The sequence below is a fragment of the Xyrauchen texanus genome, chromosome 9, assembly GCF_025860055.1.
Source record: "Xyrauchen texanus isolate HMW12.3.18 chromosome 9, RBS_HiC_50CHRs, whole genome shotgun sequence".
In the NCBI taxonomy this organism is placed as follows: Eukaryota; Metazoa; Chordata; class Actinopteri; order Cypriniformes; family Catostomidae; genus Xyrauchen; species Xyrauchen texanus.
The window spans coordinates 12220639-12238443 of NC_068284.1; the positions used below are offsets into that span (position 1 = coordinate 12220639).

At 42.2% G+C, this 17805-nt stretch overlaps 1 protein-coding gene across 2 annotated transcripts in view; it reads right to left on the reverse strand.

Annotated features, from left to right (window-relative positions):
* Positions 1-17762, reverse strand: part of ipo13a (importin 13a) — a 34300-nt gene extending 16538 nt beyond the window's left edge. For both annotated transcript variants that reach the window (XM_052134021.1, XM_052134022.1), the window contains exons 1-8: positions 17565-17762; positions 14867-14992; positions 6282-6898; positions 5530-5670; positions 5222-5363; positions 1972-2138; positions 1552-1672; positions 248-395 (exon numbers count right to left, since the gene is read on the reverse strand). In XM_052134021.1, coding sequence (XP_051989981.1) covers positions 248-395; positions 1552-1672; positions 1972-2138; positions 5222-5363; positions 5530-5670; positions 6282-6898; positions 14867-14992; positions 17565-17612 — 1510 coding nt within the window. In that variant the 5' untranslated portion in view covers positions 17613-17762. The remainder of the gene's footprint in view (positions 1-247; positions 396-1551; positions 1673-1971; positions 2139-5221; positions 5364-5529; positions 5671-6281; positions 6899-14866; positions 14993-17564) is intronic.
* Between the last annotated feature and the right edge of the window lie 43 nt (positions 17763-17805).

Sequence of the window (17805 nt, forward strand, 5' to 3'; positions counted from 1 at the left end):
AAATTCAAATTTTGTATTGATTTTTTCTATAGACTATACAGTATTTAACACAATTACATCAGAAGTAACTGTAATTAAATTACTGAAAAATTAAGAGTAATCCCTTACTTTATGATTTACTTAGTAATGCATTACACCCAACACTGCTTGCAAGACTAGAAAATGCTAAAATACTTGTGAGTGAAAATACTTGACTTACAGAGACTTAATACATTCATAAGACAGTTAAACAAATCAATAACCATACCTATGGTGAACATGATGGTCTCAGCCAGCTGAATACTGTTGGCTGTGATCAGAGGAATCAGACCAATCAGTCCTGGAATGACATCTGAGTAACTGACATCTACTGTCTCAGCAATGGACTGAAAGCCAAACAGCAGAGCCTCTATATCCTCCATAAGAGAGAGATTTTGTCAAAGCTAAAGTGAGTGAGTTCAATCAAAGCTAAAGTTAAAAACCTAAAATGTTTTATGGTCTTTTCCACATGTTTAAATTGTAATGTACAAGTACACTCACCTAAAGGATTATTAGGAACACCATACAAATACTGTGTTTGACCCCCTTTCGCCTTCAGAACTGCTTTAATTCTACGTGGCATTGATTCAACAAGGTGCTGAAAGCATTCTTTAGAAATGTTGGCCCATATTGATAGGATAGCATCTTGCAGTTGATGGAGATTTGTGGGATGCACATCCAGGGCACGAAGCTCCCGTTTCACCACATCCCAAAGATGCTCTATTGGGTTGAGATCTGGTGACTGTGGGGGCCATTTTAGTACAGTGAACTCATTGTCATGTTCAAGAAACCAATTTGAAATGATTCGAGCTTTGTGACATGGTGCTTTATCCTGCTGGAAGTAGCCATCAGAGGATGGGTACATGGTGGCCATAAAGGGATGGACATTGTCAGAAACAATGCTCATGTAGGCCGTGGCATTTAAACGATGCCCAGTTGGCCTAAAGTGTGCCAAGAAAACATCCCCCACACCATTACACCACCACCACCAGCCTGCACAGTGGTAACAAGGCATGATGGATCCATGTTCTCATTCTGTTTACGCCAAATTCAAATTCAAAATCCCAGTAACTGAGTAGATTGTGAAATACTCAGACCGGCCCGTCTGGCACCAACAACCATGCCACGCTCAAAATTGCTTAAATCACCTTTCTTTCCCATTCTGACATTCAGTTTGGAGTTCAGGAGATTGTCTTGACCAGGACCACACCCCTAAATGCATTGAAGCAACTGCCATGTGATTGGTTGATTAGATAATTGCATTAATGAGAAATTGAACAGGTGTTCCTAATAATCCTTTAGGTGAGTGTATATGACACTACATAATTAATTAGGCATATTATTTTAATGGCTTTGCAAAGTAAGCATCATATCGATGTGTGTAAATACATAAATATGCATGTTATTTTACAGGCCCGGCTTAAAATGCAACTCTTAAATTTACAATTCAATTAGATTTCATTATCATACATTTCATTTACAGTATATTGTATGCACATTATATTTGTAAGCTAGTGTAAGATTAGGACTCACTTGCCATGAGGACGTGTGTTCTGTATCTGTCAGTAGAACGCCTAGTTTATCATAAAGGTTTCTGAGGAGCTCCGGGCCCAGCAGCTCATACACATACATCAGAGTATCTGAGATGTCAACCCTGAAACCCAATTAAACTTGTTATTAATGCTCATCACATTATCATATGACAACTGAAAAAATAAATGATGACTGTTGAGAGAAAATTGTTGAGGAGAGGTGTGCGATCAGACTTTTACATGGTGGACAATAAAATGGTCCAAACAATTCCATAGACTTATAATGAAGCAGGGACCTAAAAAATCCTAGCAACTCAGAACACCTCTGCAGCCACCTATTTGCAACCAGCATCGAGATTTGTGTACAGGCAAGCAAGCGCAAATCACGTTTTCTTAAAACAATCAAAATATCTAGTTGAACCTGTAGGTTTTGAACTGCTCTTTGTCATCTGCAGACCATGTGGTGTAGTTCTCATCACTAGGAAAACAGGCCTTCTGCAGCAGAACATCCACCAGCTGGAAGTACACAGGTCTGTAGATCTGTAGATAGAGTGTCTGCCGCTCACCATCCAATGATGTAATGTCATCCTGAAACAAGTGCATAGTTAACAACACACCATCCACCAATTATAGTCCATATAGTACATTGAAAACATATACAGTATATTCTAGTGTTATCGATTAAAATCATTAATAGAGTGTGATTAATTATATTAAAGAAATAATGCAATTAAGCATGTCCTTAAACCAAAATATGGAATATATCTACCATTGGACTATTTTTCACCAGAGGGCAGTAAGCAAAACTCCAGCTGTTTTGGCAATGTGCAGCTATATCCTCCTGAGACCCGAGCGTGACTGCTGTGTGCATTTTCCATTTCCCTTTTTAATTTATTACTAGTACAACCTAATAAACATGCAAAAAAAAAATATATATATATATATATATATATATATATATATATATATATATATATATATATATATTTGGACAGTGGGACTAAGTTGAGAAATTCTTAATAATACTATTTTTTTTTAACAAATTGTTTATTATGTTTCCAGGAGTGTTGGTTATTGATGTATTTGAGATGTTACAGACATTACAGCTGATTTTCTGTAAAGCTGCTTTGGAACAATGTTTACTGGGAAAAGCATAAATAAAAAATAAAAATGATGACTTGATTTGACTTTTATGTATTACTTTGGTAACATAATCTCAATGTTCTCTCTCTGCACTGTCAAACAAACAAGTGATAGCCAGTGCTGAAGCATTTTACAAGTTAGAAATTAGCATAATTAATTCTGATACAAGTAATGGCCTCATCCAGTCAACCATGTTCAAATTAAATTATACATGATAAATTCTGAATCTATGTACTGATTAACATTGTCCCATGTCTGCCAAACATGTTGAGTGGTCCAAACATCATCTGCAGACTGAAACTGATCTTTTGATAGGAAGTCTGGATTGAGTGCACTTGGCTTCATATGAAAGCTATAGGATGCTCACATTTTTTAAATATATATACCGATATATATATATATATATATATATATATATATATATATATATATATATATCAGATGAAGCTAGAGGCTAATCTTACAGGTTTCAATATAAAATTATTATGAAGTTTCTTACCAGTTACTGTTTTTTTTGGTGTTTCTTCAAAAGACAAACTCTGCTGTGATCGGCGCCATGTTGTTTTGTCACGTTTTGTCAAAGTTTAACCATTTACTGGCAGCCCATAGTGTCCTAAACTGAAAGGGGTCATGAGGTGCTATTTTTTATAACTTTATTATCTTCCCTGAGGTCTAATGATAATTATGTTTTTTGCACCAAAACAGTCACAATTTAATAATATATGCATTTTCTACCCTATTTTTGGCACTCTGTCTGAAACGCTCAGCCTCCTTAAAACTTCAACATAAATGCCCACTGTTATCAATTGATGCCCTACGCAAAGTTCAGGGGTGGGTTCGCATGATATAAGCAATGTCTGACCAGGTGTTGTCGCGTGATATGAACGCGAAGTGTCAAAAGAAGATCTGTGTTACGCAACTGCTTTCTGCTTTCCTTGAATAACGTATAACATGTGAGTAAGGGCAGCCGGTGGAATTTCTGGTGCCCCCCTAGGGAGCCCCAGACTGCATAGCTCTTTGTGGCCCATGGCTCTTGTAGTAGCATGCAACCAAGATGTCACAAAAATCCTACAAGAACAGTTGAAATTTATTTGGGGTTAATCAGAGTCACTTCAGGTGAAGACATGTGTGTATTATTTCACATGAGCTTGATGATCGGTGGATTCTGAACACAGCAACATACCCAGTTATTAAAGGGAGTGCATACTTATGCAGTTAAGTTATTCTAAGTTTTATTTGTATTGTTTTCTCTGAAATGTGTCACTTTGGTTTTCAGTGGCATTGCATAGGTTGTAAACATTAAAGGTGCAAAAAGTCTAATATGATTTATCTTTGCTTAATTTTTTACAGCACAAAAACCTGCTGTCTTTTTATATCCACTGTATAAATACAAATGAGCAATTTTCATGACATCACAAACAGACAGATTTCAAAGTGAGACGTTTTACCACAGTGGCAACTAATAATGGTCCTTTTACATTTATGCATTTGGCAGACGCTTTTATCCAAAGCGACTTACAGTGCCCTTATTACAGGGACAATCCCCCCCAGAGCAACCTGGAGTTAAGTGCCTTGCTCAAGGACACAATGGTGGTGGCAGTGGGGCTCGAACCAGCATCCTTCTGATTACCAGATTACCATTTATGGTGCTTAGACCACTACACCAACACCACTCCTTTTAGACTGGAGAGAAAGTTTTGAGTTCTGAAATTTACAATCCGTTTTTACAGTACAGTTGTCTAAATATCAAGGAAAATTTGATTCTCCATTTCATGACCCTTTTAAATGAATTTAAATGATGTGTTGCATATAGCAAAGCCAAAATACAACATCCATGTATGTGGATGTGGGATTGCACAAGGATATAGGCAACAAACCACACTCAGGTTTGCTTGACGACGTATTCTTGTGTTCAATAAGCTGGACAGAACGCCATTTTTTTATGTTTTTGAAACTCGAGACATTTTTAATCTATGTTTAACTTGACACAGAGACATAAATATGCTGATTATGACACGCATCCTTAGAAAATCCCTTGTAATAAATCTATCTCGTACTGATTGACAAATTCAATTGCAAAATGGATTGCTGTGGGTGTAGGCCAATGACAGGCTTATGTTCAATCATTTGGAAATAAACAATATATTGGATTCAAAGCAACTTTTTGTAACGTCTTATCAATGCTTTACTTGTCTGCCACAATAATGTAATGCATTTTAATTATCTGATTACATATTTGTATAATTTTTTCATTATACTTATTTAATCATTATATATTGAGATATTGTTATTTGAGGGACTTTTTCAGCAAATATGTATATATATGATTAATTGCACTTAATTTGATTAATGAATTTAATTTATATTTCAATTAATGCCATACAATTAATAGACCATGATGAACCCTTTAGCTTTATTCACACCACTCATAAATCTGATTTGTTTGCACTGTGCCATTTTGTAGGTGATGAAACTGGAACTGTTTGTTCAGTGTCAGTATCTAGTGTATCTGCATTGATTTCTCTCACTTGTAGTGTGTACCAGAATGTGAGTGTAAGTGAGCTGGATGTCTCATCCACAGGATAGTGTCCAGGTATCCCAGTGCAGGACAGAATCATGTTCACCAAAGCCTGAAATCCCTGCCAATGATCAACCTGCTCCAGAAGAGTCCTGGGGAGTTCAGAGGGACAGCAAGAGAAAGGTTTCACCAAACAGTCAAGGATGTGAGGCAGACAAATTATGAATTAGCCTTCTTTTAGACCCAGGCTACATCTTACGTCATGTAAGGTGATTATTAATGAGAGATTAATGATGCATATAAGTCATGATGTCCAACCTGCAGTGAGTTTCTCCCAGAGCTACAGAAATGCGACAGATTCCATGAGACGTCTCCATGTCTCCATCCTGCATGGCCTTCTTCAGTTGCTCCTGAAGACTCAGAACTTGAGGAACCATCTTCATCAGACTGTCTGTAAACCTTCACATGCACAAAAACACAAAGATTGAGTATGCAAATTAAGATTCAACCTTCAACTTTTGAACATATTTTCTTATGAATAAATGAGCTCTATGCATCAACAAAAGGATCTAGATTAAAAAATTAAAGAAAAAAAAAAAAAGAAAAAATTACATTGCACTTACACATAGAAACATACTTTCCAAGTCTTCTGAAACAATACAATTACTTTAAATAAGGGCAAGATTTTCTTTTTGGGACAACGAATGGCAAGATTGAGGTGAGAGAAGACGTTTCAAGTTACCCATGGCAGGCAAAGGCACAAAGGAATATCATATTACAATATTCGAGTAGTGTTTTTACTATTATTTAAAGCTAAACAAGTACTCGATTAATCGACGTGCACATGCCTAGTTTGAATCAAACAAAATGTATCAACAAAATTCTGATTGTTGATCGGCTGGACCTTTTCCTGTGATATCCTACAATTTGTGCCATCTCGTACAAATGATTACAAGTTGGCATGAGACTGTGTTGGCAATATATTTAGATCATTGTGTATTGCTTTGACTTATTTGTCTCAGTAGCGTTTGTTCACTGTTATAGGACACCTCAGCTGCGGTTTATCTCACCTCTGACAATCAGGTTGTGATATGATGCTGACAATGGTCTCCACAGCTGTGTCAAAGAGCTCAGACTCCTTAAGCAGGGAAAAGCAACCCTGCAACAACCCCTCACTGTCTTTCAAAGCAATATCCAATGTGAGCCAGGAGGACACACACCTCAGCACACGCTCTCTGACCTGACTGGGTGCATCTGCGCTTTGCAGTAACTGCTGGAGTAGTGGGCCGACAGAGTTCCACTCCACAGCCAGAGCGGTCCTCAGCTGGGAACGCTGGGATGCTGGGATCCTGCTGATCTGAAGCTCCTCGGGCAGAACGGCAAGGAGTTCTAGAAGTGCCAGGCATCGGGACTGACCATCAGCCTTGGACACACCCTCTCCTGTTTGGAAGGCACATAGAAGATCTGGGATTGCAGTTGGCCACATTTCTAGTAAAATATGAAGGACCAAGGAGGCCAGAGCAACACAGAGTCTGGTGAGCACCATCTTGGGCCCTGAGGCAAACTGGCCGACCTGGGCGATGAGCTGTGAGCGTAGGGAGTCTAACTGACCAGTGGGGAGATCAGACCAGTGACGGGAGATTTTAGCATGTAGTGTGCTAGCTCCAAAGAATTGCATCTCAGGAAGCTAACAAAGTCAAAAAAAGAATACATAAGAACAGTAAAACTTATTAGGCTTTATAAAAGCATGAGCTACATTGGAAAATATGTATGTCATGGTGCTCCTGCAGTACCCTAATTTTACAATATTTAATCATCTCACACTAAACAATAGGCTGTAGCCACTATTGGGTATAGCCAGCCACCTCACGATACGATACGTATTGTGATACATCACGATACATGTGTAATAATTTTATATTTCACAATACATCACAATTTTATAATTTGATTCTGATTCACAAGCTTTCAATTCCAATTGATTTGGGTATATTTCAGTTATAATGTCCATGTTACCGTGACAATGTTATACAAGTGCTAAAACGGTACTGTCTCTTTAAGACCAGCGGCAGGGACTTTGACAGTTTGACAGTTTTCAGTGTTTTGGTCAGATGGCTTCTTTACAGCATAATAACTCTTGTACGTGCTGATTGATAACTGACAATAAGGAACAGAAAGAGTATTAAAAAGAGACATTATTCAATAACAAATGGATTGTGTGGATCTCATCTTTGGACAATTATTACATGGAAAGGGTCAAACCAAATTCTTACTTTCAGCATGCAGTGAAAGAATCTCAGTGCTGAACTTCTTTGACATGTAATAAAAATTGCTACTGCATATTGATCTCAGAAATGGGTGAGCAGTTGATTCCATAAATTGTATTTCACAATTTCTATGAATTAAATTAGAGATTGGACAACATAACAATAGAAGCGCAACGCGCATCTTACACTACTCAAACACTGGTTAGTGAGATCTGTTAAATGACCAGCCAGTGACTAATCACCGACATTTTTAGTCACATATGTGAGTGATTTACACACATTGTAGAGGGTTGCAACAGTACCGCTGCTCCCTATACACATATTTCGCAGTCTGCATAGGACACCAACTCCCTAGGGGGGCACCATCTAACCCTAGGGGGGGCACCAGAAACTCCACCGGCTGCCCTTACTCGTTATACGTTATACGAGGACCTGATAGCAGTCACGGAACACAGACGATCGCCTCACTTTTGCACCATGCCTCACAGCATCTTGGGATTTTAAGAATAGACATCGGGATCATTCAAATGAAGACACTCCTCATAGAAGCGTCTCTGACTGAGAAAAATCATGTGGTAACATAGTTGTGGGGCAAAAAGATGGATACAGCTAAATATTACGTATTTGGTCATTAAAATTAATGAATACCAATTAAATAAAATTGTTGCATGATTTGAATTGTTGGATACAGTAAAGAATGTTGGAGGATACAGACACAGGGGACACAGGGGATTCAGTGTGTTTAAAACTAGCTAAATTTCATGCTAGGTTAGTTTTATCATCATGCGACCCTGCACACACATGCGTGGACGTACAATTTTGGCTTTGCTATACACAACACATCATTTCAATTCACTTAAACTGACTAATCTCAATTCAGGAGACTCTGTACTGTCAGTAAAGGGTTCAACTTTGACAACTGAGTCATAGAACAAAACTTTGGGAGAACCGAAAACTACATAAGAAACCTAATTACGTTTATACATTGAAACCTGTTTAAGTAAAAGACTACAGTCTCTTGGGTTTACATTTGAATGATTTATCGTGAAATGCCATGCTACTAAACACAAAGTACACTAATGTGTCCTTTAGTGCATTTTATCTTTAGAAATCCTAAATTCACTGTGCATAATCACATTGAGAATCAATGGGTTCATCCAAAAGATGAAAAATGTTGCTTTCAAATGCTTTATCTGGAGTTAGGATGAAAATAAGTCATTCACTAAATAGGGTACAAGGGATCATAGCTCTCTATGCAGCTATGTGCATTCACTCCTAAAATCCTATCATCCTATCAAAAGTTCAGTTTGATGTTTGGACCACTCAACATATTTGGCAGACATCTGGCAATGATAATCAGTACATAGATTCAGAATTTATAATGTTGTAATTATATTTTAACATGACTGGCAGTGATTGGATGATGCTGGTCATTACTTTGAATCAGAATTAATTATGCTAATTTCTGATGTAATGTCTCAAAAACATGAACACTCATGTTGTTAACATAATAACAAATTGTAACGAACCCCGCTCCTTCGGTTCGCCCCGCTCCCTCGAGCTCACACGCTCGTTCTGCTCCCTCGAGCTCACACGCTCGTTCTGCTTCCTCGAGCTCACATGCTCGTTCCCAATCTCCCCCCTCGGGCTCACATGCCCGCTCCCAATCGCCAGAGTATTGAATACACCTGCACTCGTCTCAATCACCCCTTCATTGTATACACCTGCACTCGTCCCATCACCTAGTTATTCGTTTCACCTGCACCGCTCGGTTGTTCCCCTATATTTATCACGACCCTTTCGTCTCACTCGTGTTGGTTATTGTTTAGTTACCCCTTCGCTTTGCCAGCTCTAGTGTTCCCCTAGCTCCCCTGTTTATTCTACCTGTTAGTATTACTCACTATTCTGATTCTGATTACCCGGCTTCGAACTTACGCTTTCCTCGACCACTCTATTTGTAGATTTGCCCCTTTGCCTTATCCTGATTCCCCGGCTTCGACCCTTGACTACTCTTCTTCTGGACTTTCCCTATTGTACTTTTGCCTGCTCTTAATAAAAGCAGTTTTCATCTACATTGTGACTGTCTCTTCTTGTGCGGGTGACAGAATAACCAACCCTTACAGAAGACAGTCACAATGGATTTCCGCAGCTCGCTAGAGCGGATATGCACGACGCTTTCTGCCCAGGGATCTACCGTTGGCAAACACGACCAAGCACTCACGGCTCAGGGACAGCAAATACAAGAAATTCTGCAAACGGTACGTGCTATTTCCGATCAGATTTTTCCTGTGCCACCTGTGTCTGTCCCTGTGTCCGTTGATGTTCCCACTGTGTTTCCCAGCGCCGCGAGCTTTCAAACCCCTGAGCGGTTTGACAGTTCGTCAGATGCTTGTCAGGGGTTTTTGATGCAATGCATTGTATATATGACTTATCACCCCCTTTTGCACACTGACTGTGAGAAAGTGCATTTTGTTATCTCCCTGCTCTCGGGCAAAGCACGGCAATGGGCTACCGCATTGTGGACCGCCAATAGCCCCCTTTTATTGTCGTATGATCAATTTTGTCACCAGATTGCTGTGGTTTTTAATCACCCAGCAGCTGGCAGAGATATAGGCAGCCGCCTCGTGTTTTTAAAACAGGCGTCACGCACAGCCGCTGCCTATGCACTCGATTTCCGCACCCTTGCCGCGGGTAGCGGGTGGAGCGACCCTGCCTTGTTGACTGTGTACCGCCTGGGGTTGAATGACCGGCTCCAAATGGAATTAGCATGCCGAGGAGAATCGCTGTCACTGGAGGACTACATTCAGCTCTCCATCACTGTGGACAACCTGCTTTGGGACCGTGCTTATCGGAGCCCCTCTGTCGTCCACGAGCCTTCTACGGTTCTCAACCCGCCCAAACCCATGACTCCCGAACGCTCTTCCACAGCCGAGCCCATGCAACTTGGTCGCGCTCCACTGACCCAAGCAGAACGAACCAGACGGTTGACACTGAATCTCTGCCTGTACTGCGGCACCCCGGGTCACCGCATTGACTCCTGCCCAGCCGGTCCTCGGCGTTCCCTCTCCAGAAGCCAGGTGAGAACATCTGTCTTTCTCAACGTTACCCAGAAACAAGTCTGCCTCCCAGTAATGTTGAGTTTTAACGATGTCTCCTTTTCTACCCCAGCCCTAGTGGATTCCGGGGCAGCGGGAAATTTTTTAGACGATGGCTTGGTCCAGAAGCTATCCATCCCACTCAGCCCGGTCGTGCCCCCCCTCAGAGTTAACTCTCTGTATCGGGCACCCCTCGGATCGGGCCTCATTTCCTTCCGGACCATGCCATTGTCCCTCCAAGTGGGCTTATTTCACACGGAGCTAATCCAATTTTTTATAGTACACTCACCCAGAGACCCTGTAGTTTTAGGCCACCCCTGGTTGGCGCTTCATGACCCCCACATTTCCTGGAGCACAGGGGAGCTGTTGCGCTGGACCGACCACTGCCTATCACACTGCATTTCCCTTCCTGTGTCCTCCACCTCCGTAGAGAGCCCTGAAGTAAACTCCTCTGTCACCATCCCTCCTGAATACTCTTCTTTTGCTGACGTGTTCGAGAAGACCCAGGTTAGTCTTCCCCCCCACCGTAGCGTGGACTGCACCATCGAGCTCCTTCCGGGGTCCCCACTCCCCAAGAGCCGAGTCTACCCCCTAACATTACCCGAAACTAAAGCCATGGAAGACTACATTGACGAGGCACTCAAACTAGGCATCATCCGGCCGTCCACCTCCCCAGTGGCGTCCGGCTTCTTTTTCGTGGGCAAAAAGGACGGCGGGCTTCGCCCCTGCATCGATTACTGGGCCCTAAACAAGGCCACCGTGAAGTTCGCCTACCCCCTTCCTCTCATCCAACCGTCCCTCGAACAGGTCAGTAAGGCGAAGGTATTCACCAAACTCGATCTCAGGAGTGCGTACAACCTTGTGCACATCCGCAAGGGGGACGAATGGAAGACGGCGTTCATCACCACCAGGGGGCACTACGAGTATTTGGTGATGCCGTACGGCCTCGCCAACTCCCCTTCAGTGTTCCAGTCGTTTATGAACGACGTCTTCCGAGACATGCTAGACCTCTTCCTCATCGTCTACATCGACGACCTGTTAATATACTCCGCTACACTCTCTGAACACACCGTCCACGTCTCGAGGGTGTTACAGAGACTACGAGAGCACGACCTATTCGTGAAGGCAGAGAAGTGTGCCTTTCACCGCTTCTCCGTCTCCTTCTTGGGTTACGTCCTGTCAGCAGGAACTATGGAGATGGAGACCGACAAAGTTGCCGCAGTCCTAGTCCAAGGAGCTCCAACGGTTCCTGGGTTTCGCCAATTACTACCGGCGTTTCATTAGAGACTTCGGCAAAATCGCCGCACCCCTCACTTCTCTCACACGAGGCAACCCGAAGTTCCTCACCTGGAACACACCCGCCCGACAAGCCTTCCAGGCCCTTAAGGAGGCCTTCACGACCTCCCCAGTCCTGCGGCAGCCCGATCCCACTCTCCCGTTCGTGGTAGAGGTAGATGCCTCTAAGGTAGGGGTGGGGGCTGTACTCTCCCAACCACACGGGACTCCTGCCAAGTTATACCCGTGTGCGTTCTACTCTCACAAGCTGCCCCCCCCGAACAGAACTACGACGTCGGGAATAGAGAGCTGCTGGCCATCAAGCTGGCCCTGGAGGAATGGCGCCATTGGCTGGAGGGCTCTAGGTTCCCCTTTGTCGTTTTCACCGACCACAAGAACCTAGAGTACCTCTGCGCCACCAAGAGGTTAAACCTTCGACAGGCCAGGTGGGCTATGTTCTTCACCCGATTTCACTTTACCGTGACTTTTCGTCCGGGCTCCCAGAACCTCAAGGCAGACGCACTTTCTCGCCTGTTCAGCCATGGCTCGGAACCCCCTGAGTCAGAAACCATTCTCCCCACGTCGTGCGTCGTTGCACCAGTTCAGTGGGAACTGACGGAGGCCATCCTGCAGGCTCAAGGCGACGAGCCCGCACCTCCTCAAACCCCCCCAACAAGGTATATGTCCCCACCATTATTCGCCCTCAACTGATGCAGTGGGTACATACTTCACTTTGTTCTGGCCACCCGGGAATTTCCCGGTCTACCGAGCTGCTCGCTAGGAGATATTGGTGGCCCTCACTCAAAGACGACATTCACGACTTTGTCCTCTCATGTCCCGTCTGTGCCCAGTCCAAGACGCCTCGTCACCTTCCTGCAGGTCTCCTCCAGCCGTTACCAGTACCTGACCGACCGTGGTCCCATATTGCTATGGACTTCATCACGGACTTGCCCCCCTCCGACGGCCGGACCGAGATCCTTGTGGTCATAGACCGTTTTTCAAAAATGTGCCGCCTGATTCCTCTGCCAGGGTTGCCCAACGCGACACAACTGGCCGACCTGGTGATCACCCACATCTTCCGTAACTTCGGTATTCCCGAGGAGATCACCTCTGATCGGGGTACCCAATTCACGTTTCGCTTCTGGCGAGCTTTCAGCGACAGGCTGGGTATCCAACTCAACTTCTCCTCGGGATACCACCCCCAAACCAATGGCCAAACCGAGCGTCTCAATCAAGAGATAGGCAGGTACCTGAGGGCCTACTGCGCCTAAAACCAGGGCAGTTGGCACACCTACCTCCCCTGGGCCGAATACGCCCAGAACAGCCTTGTCAGCTCATCGACACACCTCACCCCCTTCCAATGCGTCCTGGGCTACCAACCACCTCTGTTCCCGTGGGAAGCTGACCCCAGCGACGTTCTGGCGGTGGATGCCTGGGCCCAGAGGAGTGCCCAGGTCTGGAGAGCCACCCACGACCGGATACAACGTTCCGTCCAAACCCAGAAGGCTAAGGCAGACCGCCGACGCCGTCCTGCCCCCCTGTTCTGTCAAAGGGTTTGGCTCTCCACCCGAGACATCCGTCTCTGGCTCCCGTCGAAAAAACTCAGTCCCAAGTATGTCGGCCCTTTTAAAATTATTTCACGCATTAACCCTGTCACATACAAATTACTTTTACCACCCCGCTACAAAATTTGTTCTGTGTTTCATGTTTCCCTTCTTAAACCAGTGCACTACAGCCCCATGTTTCCACCCACGGCAGCCCAGATACCCCCTCCACCACTCGATGTCTGTATTCAACCCACCTATATGGTCCGGGCTCTGCTAGACTCCCGACGTCGGGGAGGCGAGCTGCAGTACCTGGTTGACTGGGAGGGCTACGGACCTGAGGAGCAGTCGTGGGTACGGTCGAGAGATGTCCTGGATCCAGCTCTTAAGCTGGACTACCATCGCCAGCATCCCGATCGTCCCGCACCACTTCCCAGAGGTTGCGCTCCTCGCAACCGAGCGCGGCCGTCAGGAGCCGTCCGTACCAGAGGGGGGAGTACTGTAATGAACCCCGCTCCTTCGGTTCGCCCCGCTCCCTCGAGCTCACACGCTCGTTCTGCTCCCTCGAGCTCACACGCTCGTTCTGCTTCCTCGAGCTCACATGCTCGTTCCCAATCTCCCCCCTCGGGCTCACATGCCCGCTCCCAATCGCCAGAGTATTGAATACACCTGCACTCGTCTCAATCACCCCTTCATTGTATACACCTGCACTCGTCCCATCACCTAGTTATTCGTTTCACCGCTCGGTTGTTCCCCTATATTTATCACGACCCTTTCGTCTCACTCGTGTTGGTTATTGTTTAGTTACCCCTTCGCTTTGCCAGCTCTAGTGTTCCCCTAGCTCCCCTGTTTATTCTACCTGTTAGTATTACTCACTATTCTGATTCTGATTACCCGGCTTCGACCTTACGCTTTCCTCGACCACTCTATTTGTAGATTTGCCCCTTTGCCTTATCCTGATTCCCCGGCTTCGACCTTACGCTCCCCTTGACTACTCTTCTTCTGGACTTTCCCTATTGTACTTTTGCCTGCTCTTAACAAAAGCAGTTTTCATCTACATTGTGACTGTCTCTTCTTGTGCGGGTGACACAAATCTGACTTTCTATAGCTTGGTATTATTTAAAATTTCACAACTTAGTCCCACTGTCCATGTATGTGGACAAAAAGGAGAAATGGAAAAAAGGAAAAGGAAAATGCACAGCAGTCACTTTGGGTCTCAGGAGTTTAAGTCAGATAAGTTTAGTTGCTAAGGCCAAAAAACTCTGCACTCTGAACATATCTCTTTTAAAGAAGGTTCTTTTATTAATGTATTTTTTAAGAGATATTTTCACTGCAGACCTTTTATTTTTGTAAAAAAAAAAGTCTTTTAATGCTTTATAAAAAGTAATGTGACATAAAAGTATAAAAAATTACCAAATTTGTGGAATGTGCCTGCTATCATTTTTTTTTCTTTATTTAGGCTTTTTTAAAATACCTTGCCTGGGTGGAGTAAAGCCCAGCAGAAGTGCCATGCTTGTGGTGATGCCTGGGCCTGTGTGAGCCACTTCTGTGCCACATTCTTCTTGGCCATATCAGGGTCATAGTAGAGCTGCTGAAGAGCCTATAGAACACCAGACAAGGTTTGCTCATGTTACTGCAATTTACACATGCATTTTGCCAAATTCTCTGTGGCATACCACAAAAACCTATTGAATATATAGATAAAATAGCATGCAGCTCAAAGCACAAGACACAATGGAGAAAGCATAAAATAACCCAGCCACCAATCCCCCACATACTAAAAGTTATTATTAGAATAGCACAGCTTACTGAGGATATCAAGTTACTTTCCACTTGCAACAGCTACTATATTGTCCTTAGCTGCACAAACTGACTAAGTTCAAACAACTTGAACACTTTGGATCAGACGATGTCAAGGTTTTGGTGGGCTGTTAGTGGAATTATAGGAAGAGGGAGCCAAACGGTCCTCAGAGACAGCAGTATTCTCATAAGGACAGACCACTGATCACAATCAGTCTTGACAGAGAGCTGATTAAATTTACTTCTATTGAATTAGTGCCTGCCTCAGGCATCTTCAAATCTCAGCAGTTTTGATTTACATCTAAGACCCCTACAGCTGTTTAAGAAAGAAAACCTTACTAAAAGATATGGTGACCAAACATTTCAATTTGAGTGTTAAGAATAATTCACACCCTTAATACAAGTTAAGCACATTCAACACCATGTGTGGGGTAATGTTGATTACCATAAAATAATAATTCCTTTTCTTTAACAAAAAAGGTGTTTACTGGGTTAAGGTAAAGCACTTAAAATGGAAGTGAATGGGGCCATTGTTTGGAGGGTTTAAAGGCAGAAATGTGAAGCTTATAAAATTGCTTACGTTAATTCTTCTGTTAAAACTTGTGAACTATTTGAGCTGTAGGTTAAAATAGTCCATTTTTCATTTTAGGGTTTTAGGTTTTACGGCGTTATGTTGTCATGGCAACAAAGTGGTAAAATTGGCTATATCTTTAAATAGACAAGGTGAGTAAGGGATTTTATCACACTGATATAATGTTAACACACATATTGTTTATGTCTTGTGGCTTTACATTTGAAACTATATTTAAACATTAAAATTGAAACAGTATTTTAATGTTTACGGATTGGCCCTATTCACTTCCATTGTAAGTGCACTGTACATTTTTATAGTAAAAGACTGTAAAAATGCTACAGTAAAAAAGTAAATTGTTAACGAGTAGTTACCGTGAAATATACATTTAAAAGATTTCATATATTTAAAAAGACATTACATGTAGTTTTACGGTAAAATGCTGTAAAAATTAAATGTTTTATGTAAAAGTATGATTTTCCCATATAATTAATGGTTAACGGTATTTATATTATGTTTAACAAGAGAGTACATGTACATTCGTGGTAAATTATTGTTAAAATTACAGTAAAAACAATAATCGGGCTTTCCCACAATTCCCTGCGTGACCCATCATATTTCATTATATTTTATGGGAATAGTTACGTTTCTTCTTATTTTTAATATCAGTTATGTACTTTGGGGTGTTCTTTGTTATATTTGATGCAGTTTGGTTAATGTTTGTTGCAGTAGTCCTGGAGTTCCCCAACACTGCACATTTTCAATGTCTGCCTTATTTGACACACCCAATTCTGCTCATGGAGCCTCTACTAATGAGCTGATGAGTTGACACATGCAGTGTTGGGGATACTCCAGGACCAGGGTTGGGAACCACTGGTTTATTGCATTATTTTAATTTCACATGTGTTACCCTGATGGTGTTTAGTGTTTGTGTGATTGACTCTGAGCACTGTCTCAACATGATTATTGGTCACTGCTCTTAGAAAAGCCACTGATTATGAAAATTCATGTCATCATGTGTCCTTCTATAATTACTACAGTGATTAACAATATATTATACAATGAAAAGCAGACTTTTACAGCTTCAGAATATATTAAGTTTATCATTTAATAAGTGATGGTACTATACTGTAAAAGTATACCGTAAAAACAACAGTTTTAAACTGTAAAATGTTCAGGTTGTTTTTACATTTTTACTCTTTTTTTTATTCTTATTCTGCAACCACAGCTGCCAATTTCTTTGTTAATTTTAAAGAAAACGAAGGATAAGTCCAAATAAATGTTTGTGGTAATTAACATTATGCCAAAAATGCTGCCAAATGAGCATAACTTTTTATTAAACCCTCAGTATTCCTTTAAGTGCCTCCTCTGAAAACAGAGGAACTAGTATGAGGCACAAATGAACTGCTAATCACACACAGTTAATGAGGAGCTGACATGAATGTTGAATCAATGACAGCATTTTTACATCTAACATTTTTCTATAGCATAATATAACATAGTTATATATGTACTTCAATATTTGTACTAAAATCCATTAGTCACACCACAGGACCAAGTGAGCTGCAAAAAAAAAGCAAAGATGATTAAAAGTTTTGAAAATGGTCACTAGTTACAGCACCTATATGCAAATATGCAAATGCAAATATGCAAATGCAAATATCCTATTTATGTTAATTTAAAGTTAAACCTGAAAACTTGATATTGAATTAGAAAAGAAAAAAGAAATGTCCATCTTATTCGTCAAGCTAATGTTAAGTTTTTTGAGTCACTTTGACCATATATATGTGACATTACTCACCCGCTCTACTGCCTCCACTGTGAACTCGTCTGGATTCACTGACTCCATGTTCAATCCTAATAAGTTCTTTATATCCTATTCAAATGGTGTTTATAGTGTCTGGTCCTGTCATGTGTGCGCGAGGGGCAGGTCTAATAACAGGTCGGTCAACCGCAACACTAAATAACGACTGACAATGACGTCACGATAGGATTCCATTCGCTGTGATTCAATCAGTCTGAAGCACAACGCTCTTCGTATA